At 31.2% G+C, this 21405-nt stretch overlaps 1 protein-coding gene across 11 annotated transcripts in view; it reads right to left on the bottom strand.

Annotated features, from left to right (window-relative positions):
* LOC147078430 (CUGBP Elav-like family member 1) overlaps positions 1-21405 on the bottom strand; it is an 807474-nt gene that overhangs the window by 98313 nt on the left and 687756 nt on the right. For all 11 annotated transcript variants that reach the window (XM_085959510.1, XM_085959523.1, XM_085959480.1 and 8 more), the window contains 2 exons: positions 17142-17262; positions 15487-15569 (listed from right to left, as the gene is read on the bottom strand). In XM_085959510.1, coding sequence (XP_085815636.1) covers positions 15487-15569; positions 17142-17262 — 204 coding nt within the window. The remainder of the gene's footprint in view (positions 1-15486; positions 15570-17141; positions 17263-21405) is intronic.

Here is a 21405-nt window from a genome sequence, read left to right as displayed (position 1 = left end):
TACATCGTAAGTATTTCATGCTTTAATAAGAATCATTATGTACCTACAGATTTAGTCTTCATAGAAAGACATTATATTAACTAATATGTATTTCTAAGTAGACGAAGCCAGAAGTTATAATATAACAGTGATAGCGAATCAACACACGCGGACCTTTTTGTGTGACACGGGCATAGTTTTTTTTATTCAAAAGTTTAGTAGTTTTTAAACTTAAATTTATTAGATTTGTTGTTCTCATTCTTGGGGGTTTCTTCGGCGTTAAAATAGATTATGTAACAATTTGAAGAACATTTTTTTAATTACTTAATAAGAAGTTACATTAGTACAGAATGTGAATGAAATTCATTTTTTCACTATCTGCGAATCATTTTCGTTAATAAATTATTTCAAATCGAAAGTTAAACATCGTCCTTGTAATAATTTTACTAAACCATATTGTGTAGAATTCTCTTTTAAACCGCGTGTTTAATTACAACATGAAAATAAATAAGTTTACATAAGGTAAACAACAAATATCTCACTAAATTAACTGTGCAAATTTAGAAAATTTAGGGTGAGTATAAATTTCATTTCTTTGCACTTTTTTTGCACTCTTTACTATAAATACTAATACGCCTCTTTGCCTGATTATCACGCATAAAATTATATTAATTAATGATATTTACTTGTATTAATATATTATGTGGTAATAAATACAGATAATATGTAAAGAAAATATTTTTAGAATATTATAGAGCTGGAGTGAAAATCTATGAAGCATATTATACTCTACCAGATTTTTTTGGAAAATTTATAGTAAAGCAAAGGGTAAACACGTAAATATTTTAGTAATTTATTATATTTATATAACATGTGACTATTTTTTCAAAATTTTTGAATACTTACAATTTTACACACCTGTCGATAAAGGTTCACTATGTCTAATATGGAAGATGAATCGAGTATCCAATATATTATTATACTGTATTATTGTATTAAAATTAAAATTAATATAGCGTTTTTATTTATAATTATTGTCAGTTTACAGCATTAAAATTTTACGTACAAATATTCTCAACTTGTCGTCAATTGTATTTCACACATGAATGTATAAGTACGTACCTAATATCTGGATATGTGATGTTAATAAATATTTAAGTGTGTAATAGATACTAATTAATCTTGATCATTCAAGAAAAAAAGAACATTTATTTTTTGTTATAATCTTACATGTCAGGTGTTGTAGACTTGGCATTATAATCTGAATCATTAGTTAAACATTTCAAATTAGTGTGATATTTTATAATGTATGTCATCTTAAATCGGGGCGTGGAAAAGAGACATTTCGGAATTAAGCAAGACAAATATTGTACATTAATTGATAAAAAAATAAATATTACTTGTAATAAATTGTAATCTGTATATTATTGGTAATGTCTTTAAGCATGACTGTTTTTCTTCTCATTTGTAAAAAAATAATGAAAGATGTTATCTTATATATGATAACAACGATGAACCTAATATTATTACAGTATTACCTAGTATTTAATGCCTGCGATAGCCGAGCGGATAACATTTCGCCCTATAATGTATTTTTTTTTTCAATGTGTATTTGGTCTTAGAGTATGTAATTATTGGGTTGAGCAATTGACTAACATCCATTTCTTGTAAATAATCTGTTAATACAACCTCCATTTTGTGAAGGCCCATACGATATTCTTCTAATTCTTACTAACCCAATTAAAAATTGCAGTCACGTCGATAATAGATTTTAAGAGTGGTTATAATATTTTTTTAAAAACGTAAAATAAATAAGTAAGTAGGTATTATAAAATTTTATTACAAATAGGCAAATTAACTCGATCGATTTGCCATAAAGTATTTACAATCTTATTAAATAAAAATCAGACGTTTTACAAGTACTTACCTATTCAATAGAAAACACGTAATATTTTGTTGTTATTTGTTGTAATGTTATTACAATATTATACCCATCACATAAATAGCTATACGATAAGAATATAAGGCTATACAATAGCAGAATTAGGTGAAACTATCAATATTATTAATTATTGTTAATGTTAATAATTATTCTTCAATAATAATTGATAAAGTTCGATTAAAAAAAAAAACAGTGTTCCCGTTGTATTTTCATATTCGTGGAATAAGTATATACCAGTCTTTCTCAAAGTGGGCGATAACGCCCCCTTGTGGGCGCTGGAGGCTATCGGGGGGCAGTAAAAGGCGCAAAGAAAATAAGGGGCGTTAAGGAAATCTAGAGGGGTAACGGCAGACAAATTCTATCTATAAAAATCCCACGGAATCTAGACACGACACCACTTGAGATGCGATTTACTTCTCGAATGCTTGGAGTCCTGTATATACGGTTAAATTAGAGTCGCTTACGCATGTAATAATGTGGATGCAGCTTTATATTTCATGTACGTAGTCCACGAAGTAAATTTGTCTGTGATTTCCGATATATTTTTTCATACAAAATTTTTCTGTCGATGGCGGCGATCCCATCCCTATCCGAAATTCTTGAGATGCAATTTTAGGCTTGAATGCTTGGAGACCCGTATAGACGAAAAACTAGAGTCGCCTGCGCATGCACTAGTCTCGTTCCCGCTTTTTATTTCATGAATCTATGAAGTATGAATGAAGTTTGAGAACCTGTGGTATATACGAATAAACGTATAACTAAACATATAAAAAGTTTGATCGACAGTGGGTATATAAATATAAGTAACCTTTTATTAAGCCAGATATACATATACCTTTTCATAAAATTTATAAAGAATGAAAGTGAAAAAGTTTTCAGATCGCCTTTATTGTGTACTTATCGAGTGGAGGGAGTGGATTGTTATTTATTTTAAATGTGAGTGTCCTTTAACAATATAAACGTCTAATATTTCCTTGTCCATAAAACTTACAGTATGTATAGTTGCTACACAGCTTTCTATCATGATTTACCATAGAATAATTAATCAATACAGTTCTAACTAGTTTTAAGTTACAATAATTAGTTTTAAGATAATCAATTTTAAAGATTTACTATAAATATTTACGATGTGAGTCTATATTGGAGAGTGGAATGTCGCAAAGCAAATACTTTAGTTGATTGCATATAGTAGGTAGTGCCCACAAACCAAAAATCAAAGCTACTCAACTCTGTGATTAGTTATTTTCCCATTGTGGTAAGTTAGCACCAGGTTTGCAAATTATTTTTAGTTGTAAATAGGTAATAAGTACACCTTGCTATGACTTATTATAAAACAGTGTATTTCTTATTAATTAGTCGAATTATAGGCAAGCATCTGTAATTAATTTTGCTACCAGCCAATGTATAATAAAAAAGGCTAAGTGTCATTTCGATCCTAAATGGATGATGGATCTTTTAATATTAAAATACTTTAACCGTAATTATTAACAATACGCCATATCACAACGTTGTAGTGCAAGAGATAATTGGATATTTTGATAATAAAGAGTAACCTGTTGTCACAGAATAATACGTGTCTTTTTACATAACTTGTAAAATATATAGGTACTTATATAGAATTACGCGAATGAAGTGACAGTTTACACATGCTATATAAACAATTAATTAACATAATATAGCCAAAAGCAATTAGTTTTTTCAAAACATAAACACAGTAGGTATAAAACATTTTTGACCGGATGGTAAAAGTAGGGTGATTCGTTGTGCAAGTGATGCCATCCCCAGAGATGCAGCATCAGTGAGGGCAGAGGATGCTGTCAGAGACGACACACATATAAACACTAAACAAACCCGCCCCACACCATACTCGGTTTTAATTGAGCGTATTACGAAGCCTTACGTTTGGTTCAGTTACCCAGGACTGAGACTAGCTACGCACTGAAGTAGTGTACTTTGACTAAGTGTATTTTTTTATTAAATAAAATATGCCCATGCGGGAGAAAAAATATTTAAATAGTAATACAAAACAAAGCTAACTCAATCTTCATGTCCGCAGAAAGATATTGCAATTTTTGTAAAATCAATTAGTGGCGATCAAGTCGGCCTGATTGGCTCAACAGTTGCTGCAGTTAGAGGGAAGCGGAGATGATTTTTAGAGGCAGTTAAAACCCACGTTGACTGGCAATAACTAAGATGATGATTTTCAACATAATTATTATATTTAGCAATCTAGTGTCTATAATGTTTCCTGAACATTTCAGCTGTTATAATATATACCTAATACATATTATATATTTTTACTTGGCGCTGACGTGTAGTGCGTGGAATTGTGATTGTACTGATTGTATTTCAACATAACGTATGTAGGTGTTATTGCGAGCTTGTATTTATATCGTTTTGTGCGTTGAGCTCACTTTGTTAATGACGCGGTAATGCCCAGTAGCAACATATTATTTTGTCTGAGAACGTGATTTGCTATTTAGCGCCAATTACTGCATTTTGCCCAACACACAATAATTGGATGTGCGGTGATAAGAAGAGCTGAAGTAGGTAGATAATATGGTCCATGGACATATTTAATTTTATTGATGTAACTTAATTTAAATAGATACATTTGGTCAGAAGATCAGTGATATATTTCGATAATAAAATGCTAACTATATACTAGAATTGTACATGGATAATAGGTAATTGGATGGTTGACAATTCAAGCTATACCACGTGCCGTTGACTCTGAAAGAGGGCAGGATTTTTTACTTTACCAGCATTCGGCGAAATTTCATAAGATTAGCTTGGTGCCAGATATAGCAATTGGCGGGTTTAATTAAAAACTCGGTAATAAAAGTGTCCAATATAATAATATGTACATACCTACTCATGATAATATTCACAATGGTCCGATGATAGCCAATATTGTCTACGATAAAGAAAAGAGAAATTAGAATATGTACTTAATTGTAATTCCGATATATTTTTATATAAAAATGTATTGATACGATTCTTGTGCATATTGTGTATAAATTATTATAGGTACAATATTTGTTCAATTTATTTCTGTTTATGACTAAAATAAATATGTCACAATACAGGTAATGCAAAACAATTCAACTACATTACATAGGTATTTTGATGGTTTTATTAATGTTCCTCCAAGTTCCTAAGTTCAGGAAAATGCGATGTAATAATTTTGAACTATTGTAGAGAAACGAAAACTAGCGCACTCTATGATTGAAAGGACAAAACATAAGAGAACCATTTTTACGGTGCATAAAAAAATACATAGAAAACACGATATTATGATGACAAATGTTATCAAATTTAATTATGTTATTATGAGAATAGTTATTTATTGTATTGAGTGTTACTTGTGTGTTAAATAGGTACTAAGAATATAAAACAAAAAATTGAACACATCATTAATAATTGTAGAGATTTAATACGCAATAACAAAATATGAATCCTCCATTTTATAATCGCAGTGTTTAGATAATTTTTCTGTTTGTAATCAATAGTATAATGCTAAAGCTATAGATTTAATAATATTATTGTATACTAAAATGATGTAGAGACTGCACGAGAGATGTCGCAATACACCCGTTCCGTAAACGTGCTATTTTAGTTGAAAATGTGGAATGGAATGAAAATAACACTATAACACAGAAAGAATGATACATATTTCTAAGAAATATAAATAACGGCACTGCCGTATTTTATTATTGTAACAAAATCAGAAACATATATATCTTCTTATTGCAAAAACTTTCTATCAACCCGCATTAACTCACTAACATTTTTCTGGTTGGGCAGTTGAGAGAATCTTTTTCTCCACGAGCTTTCCACAATTTTTTCCTTCGATGATACAAAAGCAACAGATCCTATTTTTAATTTTCGAAAATGTCTCAACTAGGAAATGAGATAACTTCGATATAGGTACATATTGCTATATTTCAAAAACCCACAGTTTTTTGATGCTGTCGTTAAGGAGTCAAGTCTTTAAACTAAATATCTACATATAAAATGTTAATTACAATTTTTTCGTCGGTTGAATTCATATTTTTTTAAAAGGGGAGAATGGATTTTCGTTATTTTCGCAACTGACTGAGTTCTAAGACAGTCTAGATCAAAATACGCATTGAACATGCAATTTTTCGATACCATGGTTTTAGAGACTGTGTGTTACTTTACGAACTAGGCAGCCGCATCAATGTGTTTAATAATGTTGATGTTAGAAAAATATCAAATAGGTATTTGACAATTTATAGAAAATAAAACCAATATGAAAATGCAGTCTCGTCATAAATAGAGGAAGTGACTGAGATTTCTTGTCTTGAGAATTCTCGAGAAATATTGAAAAACGTTGATTTTTTCCAGATTATTTTTCAAAAACTTTAAGATTTAAATTCTTGAAACCAATGATAAACTCGAGAATTATTGGAGGTTTTTCATCAGGAAGATAATATAAAAAAGGAATTCGGAAGCAACTTAGCAGTTTTCTTACCAGATCCACTGGTTTCCTGATGATCAAAAAAAGCTCTCGAGTGTTATTACGGTTATAATTCATTAAATTCATCTGAAATTGTTTTTCTCGAACATGGAAATAAAAAAGATTAGATTTGTTTAGAGGATTAAATAAAAAAATCTCCATAAATCAATAAACTGATCTTGAATTCAATTCTAAAACAAACATATTCTTGAATTCAATAATAATTATTGTTTCAACCATTTACTATCAAGTTACTTATTAGGTTTTGTTGCCAATTGTAATCATATTGTATTTCACATCAAACATATTTCAATAAAGCCCAACAATCTATGAAATTTTATGAGTCACAACGATTCAGCACAAAGAAGGACGTCTCGGGAGTTTGTAATAATTACATCCATACTTTACAACTCATAAAACGTTGCGTTAACAACGGAAAGGAAGTTGTATAAAAGATCTTGGGGGCATTTCTCGCAATGAATGAATACGGAAAACCCGGAATAAATAAACATGTCAGCGTACAGCGGCCGTTTCGTTTACATAAACAGTCGAGGGAACAAATCATTTCGCTATAAGTAAAGTCTGTGAGTAAACTCATTGTTTAGGCTGCGAATTAGTGGGCGGCTGAGACCCCGGGGTATGGGCGGTGAGGAGAAGAAAGGTCCTGTTTTCCGCCCTCGTGCGTATTTACTTATCGTAACTTGGCCCGGTTTCTTGATTTATTTATTGGACAGTGTAGTCTTCATTACTTTATTGACATGGTATCAATGGGTACGTACCAAAAATACTTAAATGGAGATTTACTTATGCGATGATCACATTTGAATTGAATGGCACATTCAAATGCCAGTAATTTTACTAAGGATTTTGGCTAAAATATTGCAATGCGATGATCGCAAACAACTGAATTGAATGGTGTACGTTCTAATGGCAGTGATTTTACTTATGCGATGATCGCATAACATATGCATGCATTGCAACGCAGCTGATTATCGAATCGTTTTGATTTTATAACAATATAATATTATATTGTGAGTGTTTCCATCACTAATATATTATGTATTACTCTGTGTGAAATAACCATTAGGTGTTTTGAAATCATATAATATCAAATATTATAATAAATCAATGGCAAATGTATAAATAATAGTTGTACACACTTTGGAACAGATGCATAGACGCTATCTTTAAGTTAAGCAAACTATCGTCAGTTGTGTTTTCTTTTTGTGATCGAAGGTGCTGCAAACTTTATAATTCCTATTTTCTGCAGCTTTAAAAAATACCTTTATTGTAAATAAATTGACAAACTTGTGAAAACTGCACCACATAAATGAATAGTTGATGATTAATGACCGTTGTATTTAAGCAAAATAATTATACTGACAACGGCACAGTGTGTCGGAAGGATTTGACGAGCGTTAATAATATAACTTAAGATACCTCCTCGAATCTTCCGATTTCAAGCATCATTGACATAAAATCGTTATAATAAACACCGCATCAAGACATTGTGCGTGTATATTGGTATTTTTTTGGTTTTGTTTCTGTGCGTGTTATTGTATTGTATTCTGCATTTTGACGCCATACAAGACAAATATAGACAACTACGTAGGTCGTAGCCAATAATATGTTTCCTACCTAAATTATATAAATAAAAAAACGTCATTAAATAGTATTTTATTAAAACCACTTCTTTAAGATGGTAATGCCGTTAAACTTTACCACAAAAGCTTTAAATTTTTGGAACGAGCCTCGAGAAGTAAAACGAACGCTCCGACCCGGCTGCAAATTACTGGGCAAACAGTGATCTTCCGACGATCTCGCGGAAAGGCCACTCAACACCATGTGAAATGTTATTTGCTTTATCTGACTCACTCCAGCCCGCCTTAAAGCCAACAAAGTGATTGTTATTCGACACCAGACATCAAATATTTACTCCGAATTTAATGAGAATCGTGTTGTTTAAATTTATAATTTAAATTGAAACCATGTTTCCTATTCAACGCTTTCCACAAAATCGTGCGATTTGCACTAAAAGAGCAACAATAAAAGCAAACCACAGTTGTAGGCTGATATTTACAACTATCGATAGAATTTACTTCGTGCGCGTGAAATAATTTCTTCATCAGCTGTTCGATCTCGGTACGGTTGATGGTGGATCGTTTTGGTCAGCAAAATAGTTGAAGCAAATTGAGTAGATGTACCATGGCCCCCACAATGGGAAGTCTGATAGGACTCTGGCCTAGGGGCCCGGGCTCAGGGGGGGCCAGCGTGGCGGGTAGATCAGATATTATGTTAGACAAACACTCATCACGAATTGGCTCTAACAATAAAAAAGTCACCTGCGGCGCTATTACACGACATAAGGTTGTGCGGTGCAATTTGTGACTATTTGTGTTGGTATTCGACATCTCCATAATTCAAGTACTTAGATGTATCAAAACTACAAAAAGTTTTACCTCTAATACGATTTTGAAACCGCTTCTGTTGAGCGTCACACATGCTTTTAAACTTAGCGATAGGTAGGAGGCCCGCTTGAGGATGTGGGGGCCATGATATGTACATAGGTACTTCAAAATAATACATCGTTTCATACGTGTGAACCGATGTATTATTAAAATTATTGTGATTGATTAACCAAAGCAGAGCCAGTTTAATTTTTGTTTAAAAGTCGTACCCTGGTTAACAGGAGGCGCTGCCCTCCAGTATAAGTGGGCGAGATAGGCGTTTTCACATTCGTATACGGGATAAAGGATCAGTCGTTCAGCATCTGATTAAAAATGTAACTTCCAAGAGAGCATGTTGTAATCTCGAGCCCCTATAAATAATTTAAAAATATGGAATTGTACCAAAATAAATTTATTTTGTGGGGTCCGAGAGAAAATTAAGTACGTATTTTCAATTATCTACCATTTGAATCGAAATCATGTCAAGTTTTATGCCATTCACCGTTAAGTTCTAGTATGACGGTACTTAATACTATACTGCTGCAAGCCTATGCATTCCCTTTTTGGTTTAATATTACCTTTCCTTTAGCAACTTAAACAATAAAAAAAAAACACTGTAGATACAAAATATCCGTGGTTAAGATGGAAATAATTTTTGTGTTTAACAGTTTATTATCAGACGATGATCTCCCGACTCCAAAATGTTTTTCTTTTGTTTTACTAAGCACTTTCATAACGACGTTAAATACAATTTTGAATCAAGCTTTAATACCGTTTGCTTTTATAATTTCAAACTTAAACATTTTGTAATTCGAAGGTAAATTTATTTAAGAAAAGTTAGATAAGTAAGTTGAGGTGTTTATTTAGGGCTCGGAAGGCAATTTATGAAAGAGAGGTTGGGGTGAACTTACTTCTCTCTCGTTTCAGTTAGTAGATGCTCTCCGAGAGATAAGAAAAATGTTAACGTGGCCTGCTATCGCTATTAAAATAAAGCGTTTATTATAATTAAACATGAAGAGACTTTTTATCATAAACTAAAAACCGTTATTGACTTAACTAAGAGCGGTTTTGTGACCTCATATCATTTTTTTTAAAACTTTTTGTGACGTAAAACTGTGAAAGAAAAATACAGTTATACTGGAATAAAAATACCACCATTAAATGTGTTAGAAAAATATATATTATTTAAGTGCCTTATTATAGGAAAAAGTAATTATACCCACATATAAAAAGCATTTATTTTATTTCTTAGTATGTGAGTGCTTACAAGAAATTATAGAATATAGAATACAATATAGTCATTTAGTAAAAGTGGAGGCTGTACAGGACTTTTCTTTTCTGTTCAATTTGGCGTCTTTTTCTGTATTTCAATCCATGTTGTTATTAAATATGCTACATTAAATATGATGATAAAGGATTATTAACGGCAGTTATTTTGCCGTGTCCAGAGAATTGGACGTATGCAATTGGCCGTATTAGAGTTCTTCGTGAGATGTTGTATCCGGAACCAATGACCGATTAGCATTGAGATAAAATTCATGTCTAAATAAAACACTTAAGGAACGTAATAAACAAGACGTTTATAGGTAGGTAAGTAAAATCGAAATAAAATCATAATATCGTATAAGTATATAAAATTCTGAATGATTAAAAGTATGTTGGCAAGAAGATGCTTGTAAGTATCAGGATGTCATACCTGATATGACAGCATTATTTTCAGATATTTGATACAAATCAACATCAAATAATTAATGTTCTAATTAAATCTAATAAAATTGGAATAATGCGACATTTTTTGATATCAATGCTATTATCTCTTTCTGGTACGACTGCTCACGGTGAACTGTTATACGGTGAACGTACAATTTAAATATAGCCTCCTTTTGTGACTTATAACCATTTACTAAGATTTCTTAGGCAGGTAGCATTTTATTTTATTATAAATTACATTTTATAGGATTTGTAAGTTTTCATGTTTGAAAGTAATTATTACTAGCCGCCGGCAGGTACTACTCTCTAAGGGAGAATAAGATATATGGTGCAAGCGTATTTGGTGGTGAATTAAGTATTTTAATAACATTAGTACATAGGTATCATATGTATTTATCTCTATTAAAAATGAATAAATAAATAAAATTTAGCTTGCTCACTCGATATACAAGCGATTGAAGAGAATACTAAATTAATTTGTTTTGTAAATAGCCTGTCATTGTGTATTAAATGAAAATAATGTGTTTTACGTTTGGAATATCTGGCTTGACAAAAAATGTTTCTCTTGATCGATATCAAACATTTAAATCAAGCAGTTCACTAATAACCTCTCAATTGAATAATCGTCCCTCACGAGTTTTCCCATAATATACAGAAAAATACCAACATAATAAAGCCATACTGGTGTATAATATTAACATAGACGTGAAACAATAAACAACTATAAAAACCGTTCTGTATTTATTAATCAAATATTATCTATATAAAAAACTAAGCTTAGTAGTTGGAGGTAATACCAAATTAAAATATTATGAGAATAACGAACCACTAAAATTTATAAAGGTAAAATAATAATTAATATAGTTATGGAATATTACATATATATCTACCTATCTACCATTATACATTATAATATGTACTTATCTAATATAGAATTATCTTGTTTATAGAAATGGCAAAACAATTATTTTAGCTATCAATATTTTTTTACAATACTTAGTGTGTAGATACAGCTCAGACTAAGTAAAGCAGAGTAATCCTTAAGGTGACGCATCAGTGAAACGGAAAATAATTTTCAACTGTAGGCGCGACGAAATTTTGAGAGAACGTCGAGCTAGAAACACGTCACCTTGCTTCGTGATGGCGACGGGCCAATTAATTCTTAAATCGTGTAAAGATGACTAAAAACGTTACCCATTTACTTTAAAAAGAAAACATGTCGGTGAATATATTATTATTGTTACTAATAGAACAGAAATAAAGTGCCCACCACCACCCGTCATATATGCACAACCGTGGATATGCACGGCCGCTTTCTATGATGCTTTAAACGTGTCTGAAAGAAGTGATTTTAAGTGCTCATTCCGTCCCGAGACGGAGCCGCACGGGACTGATGCTGCAACCATGCACCGTAGTGCTGAAAGAAGAAAGTTAAGAAAGAAAATGTTTGTTTTTGGACTGGCTCTGCTGTCCGCTGACGTTAAGCGCTTTGTGTACCCGCATACTGAGTGTCACGAATTGAAATGGATGAGTCTACAGAACAATAAACAGAACATAAAATGGACGTTTGTTGGATTTATATGACAAATAATATTTCGTTTGACAGGCGTCATTTGCACTCGCGACCCGCAATCCGCGCATCGCCTAGCAACGATCTTTTTAGACCGTGCCTCAACTGATGTACGGCCTTAAATGTTTATGTGAAGATTGATTGTTAACCATCGCTGGCGTTATTAAGCAGAGCCATGTGAGGCCTCATAAGCGATGCAGTAACAGTTAAACAAAGGCTAAAGAAAAGTACTGCGGCGGTTTGTTACCTCGTTAAAGTAATCTACCCCCAGAGGGTGGCGGCCCTTCACGACTTTATGGCTTCACCAACGGATAACTTACGAGGATATTCCCGATGTAACTGCTTTGGAAAAGCAATTTGCCGGACAATTACTGCGAAATAACTAACGCTGTTTCTCATAAATTCGGTTTATAAAGGTGGAGTTAAAGCCCAGGCAACCAACTAACAACACCGTTTTCCACATAATGAAATAATAGCGACCCAAGATTTATTGTGTTATTTTATCAGAATATCTTATGTTAATTATAATAGCAATTTAAACGGTATTAAAATCTAAATTTAATTAATACTACCAACAGAGGATTTCGAGACTTTAAAGCTTCTTTACGTGAGGCTGTATGGAGACTATCCGTGGATGTATCCGAATAAATTTCTCATAGTAACGTTTACACAATATACATAGTTTAAAAGTTAGAAGATATCTTTATTTGGCTGCTATTATAATAACTTATTTATAGTAAAAATTTATGTTTCAATTGAGGCTATTGGTTTTAAAGTAGGTTACCGCCATTATCTTTTTTTTTTTATTAATAAATATCTTTCTTGATTGTTGTTCTGTAAGTAGGTACTTGTCTATCGTATACAGTAAGTATACCTATATATTCATAAAATATCAAATCCAGCTCAATTTTTTTACGAAAATTGTATAAAATCGTAGATTGATTATAAAGTCAGGTATATTTATCAGCCACCAATTTAAAAAATATTTTTAGACATGGCTTTCTGAATTTTATTTTTCTAATAATTTGTTTCCTAAAAGAAAATATTCTTTTTGTAATAATATATTATGTTTTTGTGCGATTATATAAAAATTGCGGATTATAGAATTAACCAACTTTGAAACCAATAGCCTCAATTTTAAACTGTCTAAGGCATTCTAGATAAACGAAATTATAAGTTGTTTTGTTCTCACCTGCCAATAATTGGTAAGGTGATATCATTACTGTGCCAAAACTATCGAAGGAAACCTTTTTTTTGTAGAAATGGAGCCTAAAACTGAGTCAAAAAACCTCTGGGATCACTAATTTTCATACGCACTCTGTTTTGCATGTTTTGCATATAAAATAGCACTTACGTCAAACTGGAGTTTGTTTCAGTGATTATTTACATAATTATTTGCTTGAACAAATAAACAATAAAGTATCCAGTACCTATATATTTAATTAACATTGACTGCTGGAAGATTAATGAAGATTTAAAGTAAATCAAAAAGCTACAGAAATAGTTTTATATTAACCGCAATGTATTTGATACTCTTGAGACATTTCTTCGTGAAATATTTTTCTTAAAAGAAAAAAAATCTAGTGGCTTTGTTTTATATCTCTCGCGGTCTTAGTAAGTAAATGTAGTATAAATATAAAGTAGAAAAGCAGAGGGATTTCTAAGAAATCGTAAGTTTTAAAATTATCTAATGCCAAAACAATGCAGACTGTGGTGAAGTATTATAATGTAAGCTTGCGAACATAATATGAAACAGAATTATTATGGTTGAGTGTTAAGTTTAACCGATAATAATATTACATATAATCATACACATAAATATATGAACAAATTCATAACACACGTTGATCCAATTTTGATCGTTGATAACTTTTTAAAATGCTACTAAAAAATCTTATTGCTATAAAAATAATGTGTATATTCATTGACTCGTCTGCAATGATACCATTCTTCAGCGAAAGTTCACATTAAAGAATTATTATTGTAGCTCTATTTTTGCGATAATCTTATAGCTCTTGAATTAATCATATTCTTTAGATTGTTAGTACATACATATCGGTTTACGTAGTCATAAAATTAAAAGTTTTTCGGTATTAAATTATTACATTTACGTGGAAAATTGATGTAACCGAACAGAGAGAGAAGACGACAACTACAGAATTTTGAATGCAATTAAAAGCTATGCCACGCGCTGTGTGCCATGTCGCGCCATCTTGTGAAAAAAATATCATAAGATTCAAGTCCATCTCATCTAGTAGACGCTACAAAATGAAGTATTTTGTTTTTATTGTTCTGTAGCAACACTACGATGATGCACATGTAGTTCATTAATAATCAAATCAGTTTTTTTGGATAAGCTTACATTAGAAAGTATAGCACATATTTCATTAAATTCGTTAACTTAACTCATCTCAAGTCTCATCTCTAACTTCATATGAAGTTAACTTTTGTACATTATAAAAGTATATATTATACTTATATGTTGTTAGACAACATAGCCCTCTATGATATTTTTATGTATATATAAATAAATACTGTCAATTACATCAATAGCTTTAACAGAACAAAAATAGTGATTAATTCAAATCTTCCACCTCAATTGGATCACCCATATTATGATTATTGTTAAAACAAACAAGTTTATTATAATATATAAACATAGTATTTATGATGATAAATGTTAGTTATATTCTCGGAAATAAAACTGAAATTATTCAATATTCAATTTATATCTTAAAACTACGTAACAATAATTATTGGCAAGCATTATTTCTACAGTATTTTGAATTTATTGTTAAGTCAGTTTTTATACAAATGGCCAGTATTGTAAAATGAACGTCCCTTATAGTGCCAGAACATGTTTCATCGATGTGTGTTTAATTTGAAGAAAGGAGAAGAAATTATTAATAAACATTCCTCGTAAAACATATACTGCGATTAGAAACGAAAATTGTAAACGCTTGAAACAATAAATTTAATATCTGAAACAATATTAAAGATTTTGTTCGAAATGTATTTAAAAGCTATATTTGCACATTATTAGTACGTACTGACAATTTTAATAAAAATACTGACCACATGCTCTTAAATACTGGTAAAATATAATATTACTTTCAAAATAAGTATTTTTGAAATGGTATGAATATAGAACGTTTTACAGTGTTATTTCCGATAACGTCTGTGAGGTTCGAGTGAAACTACGTATATTTATAACATCAACTTCATAATAGAGCACTGTAAAAAAATGTAACTGTTATTTCGATCGATAATAATCGAAATAATAATAAATATGTAGTTTGACCCGAGCACCACAGATATATTCACGACATCTAGTGACATAACAAGCGGAACTCACCCCGCCTAGCGTTTTGATATTGTGTAACGCGTCCTGCGCTTTCAGCGCCGCTTTTCGCGTGAAAAACGTCACAAAACAGCACCCTGCAACAGATCGCAACAAAACATACTTGTGTATAACGGTTACATACAAACAAGGACACTAGACGACCAAAAAAAATACTTGGATGCTTCCATCATCATTTCGTTCTGCTTTAATGAAAGTAATTTTTTTCCACTTGAGACAAAGAGATCACTTAAAAAATTCTCCTTCACGAAGAAAACGATGATTAACTCCAATACATTGACTTAAGACTGATTCTCACGACTGGTGTTGGTTAATATAGATCGGTATCTACATGACTTGAAAATGAATAATTCGCAAATACACATTAAAACATCGTTCACTTATGCATTTTGTAGAATTATGTCTACGAATGCAAACAACCTATTATAAGCGTACCAGCGATTATTATTCGTACGCCAGTATACCAGTCGTAATACTCCGCCTTCATACAGGACACACCCTTACATACAACATCTCAATAATATTAAAGTGGACACAATAACAGAATAGGTCAAATACATGAATGCGAATTTGCAATGTGCACCCTTATTGCAATTATTGCAATGTAAACATAATTATTTTTTAAACCACATACGATGTAAATTATTGTATACGGCATTATTTAAGCGGACAAGTTAGCAAAATAGGACATCAATATTATAAATACATGAATGCGTATTATTTGCAATTTGCACCGTTAGTGCAAAGGCGATATATTTTATTATTCAACATCATTAATCTGTATTCATCTGTCACAAAAAATGAAATTTGTGTTAGCAGATTCAGATGTCTATAAGAAAGGTCGTTTACGAGAGCAATTTTTTTACTTGCTGTAGCTATAGTTATTTGATGTTCCATTGGAGAAAATCAGTACGAAGAATAATTAAAAATGATCTCTTAGGCACATAATCCCATACAGAACAAAAATCACACGACAAAACATTTAGAACATGAAATTATAATCATTCAATTATTAATTAAATAAACAGGTTTCATTGTCATGCTTAGGAGTAATAACAAAAAAATATTAATGTATCCAAAAACGAATAAATTAAAAATCACTGACAAGATGGAAGCACTTTACAAAAAGATGTGAAAAATTATGAGGATATTTATATATTGATAATAATTATCATAATTTAATTATCGGGAGAAAAATATATTTGTAACTATTGAATATTGTTTAAATTTTTTAAGATTTTGTGCATAAAATATACCTAATGATTTTATCATAAAACATAGATTTAAAATAAAAGAGATTTATGTATGTGCGTGTTTTTTGAATTATCATGATTATAATAAACTGTTTGTACTATAATAAAAAAATAAATAATGTACTTCATTATAAATTGTCCGCTAAAAGATGGCACATCATTCGAATGTTGCGATATCGTTCAGTATATTTTAGTGTCATGCATGAGCTTAGTTCTAAATGCGCACACCGGACAATTACTTCTACTAGTACAGCAGACAAATATCGGTATCAATTATTTCAACCGGTACAGGATTCATTGGTGTAATACAGCTTCACAGATAAATCACAAAACGTGTTACTAATGAAATGAAATAAATAATGGAAGTGAGTCGGGGTAGTGAGGGGTAAAACTCACCTTTACTTGCTCCAGTGACCTTATCCCGGAGAACGTTTATCTGATGGACTTTACCAAACTCCTCGAACATGATCCGCAAGTCATTCTCGTCCATCGAGCGTGGCACTTGCCCGACGAACATCTGTGAACAAGAAAAAGAAACAAAGATTCATCACTATGCGGCATAAAATAACTGTATTTTCTCAACAAAAAAGAAAAGACAATGACGATAAAAAAAAATAATTACAAGACTTATTACAACTTTTTATATATCACGTTTTAAAATTTTCTGTTGAATCATATAAACTTGTAAATATGTAATAATAATTTAGGACAAATTAATTAGGCAATTGTCAACAAATCATTTTTTTGCTATTTAGCAACAAACAAACAAAATATATAATACTGAAATGTTATTTTGATTTCCATAGTAACACACGTATATATTAATAATTTAGTTGCTAGGACCACTCCCTTAGCAGTCAATAATAGTGGATTGGATTACGGATTTCTCCCGAAATAACTTTTCATACAAAACATAATTAACTGAAAATGAATTCAATTATACTTAAAGATGGCTAAAAGTATTAAAAGAATGTATTGGCATCATGTTCTGATATATTCTAAAAGTTTCAAAAGTCTAGCTAGTCGGGAAGTTAGTTAAAAATTGATTGCAAGATTTGAACTGGATAAACAACCACCGGACAAACAAGAATACGAGCTAAAAAAAATGTGAAAAAATAGATATTCAATCAAAAAATAAGTCATAGGAAACTGTTAACCAATAGCAAAAGCTGTTGAAGAATTTGGAGAGTAAATTATTCAAATTTTTTACAAAAATAAAATTATAAGTGGAAGTTGTTATTTTATATTGTACATAACATATTTTTTCAGTGTTATTGGATTATTTCTATCTTGAAGTTAGAAAATATATTTAAACCAACTTTATTGGAAAACTATTTCGATCAATTATTTAACAAGATAGATCACTAACTAATGAAGACTAATGAGTGTTTCAAAAGAAAATGGATGGACGAGATGTATTCCCAAAAAGTTGGCTCAAAAGATATCGCATTTAAGGCTCAGTAAACCTTAGTAAAGAATTTAAACCGAACGATTTAGTGAGACACTTTTTCCGACCGAATCATAAACACCACGTGCTCGGAATCCAAATCTTCGAATTCTTAACACGACGTCTTTGCTTACACACAGTTTAAAGAGACTAGATGTATTTTACAATAAAAAATATCTTTGTATAAATACCGCTCGCGGAAAATTGTAAGAGGAAAATTAAAAGGAAAAAAATCAACGATACAGTGTAGGTACTATTCAACGTTCTTTGAATTAAGTACTTATTAAAAAATATTTGCTTTTAAAGGCCATTGATAAAAAAGACAAAACCAGAATCCAGAAAAAGATAGAAAATTAATCTGTTATTTTATTATTTGGAAACATTATCAAAAGAGAAGATAGCTCAGAGAGTTCGAAGGTGCTGAACGAAAAAGAGATCATGTTTTTCTTGCATACCTACCGCGTATACTGCGGTGTAATAAACGAAAAAGTTAGTATCTGACCGTTACTTGTTATGAGTTTATAAATGTAACCTTACGGGAGTACAGGAAGACAGTTTGCATAAATTTGAGCGCCATTACCCTTATTAAAGAGAAAAACATACACGGTTATGTTCGATTTTAAGAAGAACATATGGGCCTACACAGTGTGAAGGTTTTATTAACATATCATCCAAATACTCATAGAAAACATAATATGTAATTATTATTTTTGCCAGACCAGGAATACGAGCTCGGGACCCACGACATAGGTCGACACGTTACCGCTAATTTATAATTTTCCGGTGATTGCCGTTATCTATATAAACTTAAACTTTGATATTTAGAGTACCTACGGAATGAATGAAAGTTTTAGTAGTTGTCTAACTCCGTATTATTAAAACAGTGACTATTTGTATAACTCTAGTTGAGTACACCAATACTTGGAATAGGTCAGAAAATACTGTTAAAAAAATTGTTTGTTGTTTAGTAACAAAACTCATAGTTGTCATGTTTGTCAAATTAGTGGTTAGTGAGTAAATATTGGATATCTTTAGCATACTGGATAAAGTTTGAACGGTTTACACTGTAGACACAATTATATTGTAAGTAAATCATTGTTTCAGACAAGTCGTTCTAAATTGTGTTCTTAATGATGAATATTTTAGTGAGTAAACAAATGAGAAATTATAGATTTTATCGTGTTTTTTTGTAATGTAATTTAAATGACACACAAGTTCAAAATCGTCGAAAAAATACACTTTTATATTACATTCTAAAGATTGGTTATATTTACTTTACATGATTTATTTATGTTTTTGCTACAGAAGATAAAAGCAGAACACAATCTTATTAATGTATAAACATAATAATTAAATAACGTTAAGACGTAAATGAATTTCGTTAAGAATATTTTAATTATCGACTTAGTGGGGTTGATTTGGGTTAGCCGGAATTTGTGCACGTTCATATTCCATGTCGTTATAAACGTGTCTAGAATGAAAAGATTTTAGTGTCACACTTCCTTGTACCGAAATGAAAATGCAAGGGACTGGTGTAGCAACTATGCGCATTGGTGTTTAAAGGAAGAGTTTAGAATATAAAAAAGAATCTTGACTTGCTCTGCCGTTATAATATGTATTTAGTGACATAAAGTGTCTTCTGTGCACTGAAACTCTGCTGAAATAGAGAAGTCAGGTGTTGAAAGTGATGAATCTGATAGAAATTGACAAATTATTTGTTATTTTAACATTTTCATACATCCGGCATCTTCAACCTTTGTATTTGTCCGCAACAATATAATATATGTACATATATAATTGATACAATACAAGAATTTTATTTTCTGTATATTGTTAAAATTATTATTAAACTGATATTGATATAAATTTCTAGATAATATTAACAAAGTCTGTAAAGGCATCGCGGAAATGACGTAGTGATTGATCAATGTTGATCTGTATAGCTTCACTCTATCACGTTCCACGCACAGGTCGTGAAATTTCATTCAGTAGAGCAACATATTCTGCGCTTATTGTCATGTCAATCTAAGAAAGATGTATACTCCGCAGGGTTGATAGTGAAACGATTTATGTAATATAAATAAACACATAATATAAATAAACACATATTTAAACACTGTTTTTAACTCCATATTATAATTTTGATGAACTTCACCATATTGTCAGTAAACACCGAAGATTTTAAAGATGTTGCTGTAAGGTTCATATGATTTTATTAAATACATACATCAAATAAATACGTTTAAAAAAACCAAGTATATATTTTATATCGTTGGGTATCCACAGTAAAAAGCACTGCATATGTTTACAAATTTCATATAATTTTGAATTAGAAGTGGTGTTTTTATAATTATTGAATTATGTAAATGTCACAAAGTTCATAGAGGATAATGTAAGAAAGCTCTGCAAAATATTTCGTAGCTCGCGTATAGTATGTCGACCTTTAGCGAGCAATCCGGGTGGTACGCGCCAAGCGAGCAGATCGGGAGCTTTGGTAAAGCTCGCCAATCTATCAGGGCATAATAGCCGCGACCTTGACCCGCTATCTGATGCGGCCATAGCAAGTTATGGACCCCGGATCCCGGCCATGTCATAAAACACGGAGAAAACCGTTCGGGTGTCTTAGTGTGTCTACACGTATCACTGACATGGGAGGACTTTAATGGCTTTTCCCCATATGAGGCTTATTATACTGAAGGTAGATTTTGACAAGCATGATTTTGCGAAGGTTATCAAACAATTCACCCGCACCTGTGCTGTAGAGCCTTAGTTGTATAAAATGACGATTCAAACTACTTTTCAATCTCAGTAATAAAACGAATAAAAATTAAAAAATATATATTGGGGAAATAGATAAAATGATGTGTTACATTTTTGATTTCGTGGAAACATGTTACAAAATATAATATTATTGTATAAAATTTATTGGGTTATTTTATTAAGATTGAATAAGGTGTCTGTGTTTAGTGTTTCCATTTTTTTTAATAACGGATATGTAGTTTAGGGTAGGTAAGCTAAAGTTAAAGTCGAGAATAGAATCGTCTGCAAAATATTTAAAAACATAGTAGTAAAAATAATACTTTGTGATATTATTGAAGTTACTATTCATAATGGAAATTAAGAAAAGTTTTATACTAAAAAATGAACGGGAAATAACGGACGAGCCGCCAGACTGAGTTGGATGCGGAAGCTGCAGGACCTGATACAATGAAG

The sequence above is a fragment of the Rhyacophila brunnea genome, unplaced genomic scaffold (genome assembly GCF_057557595.1).
Source record: "Rhyacophila brunnea isolate RB1 unplaced genomic scaffold, BYU_Rbru_1.0 scaffold_11, whole genome shotgun sequence".
In the NCBI taxonomy this organism is placed as follows: Eukaryota; Metazoa; Arthropoda; class Insecta; order Trichoptera; family Rhyacophilidae; genus Rhyacophila; species Rhyacophila brunnea.
This window is presented reverse-complemented; position numbering and strand designations above follow the sequence as displayed.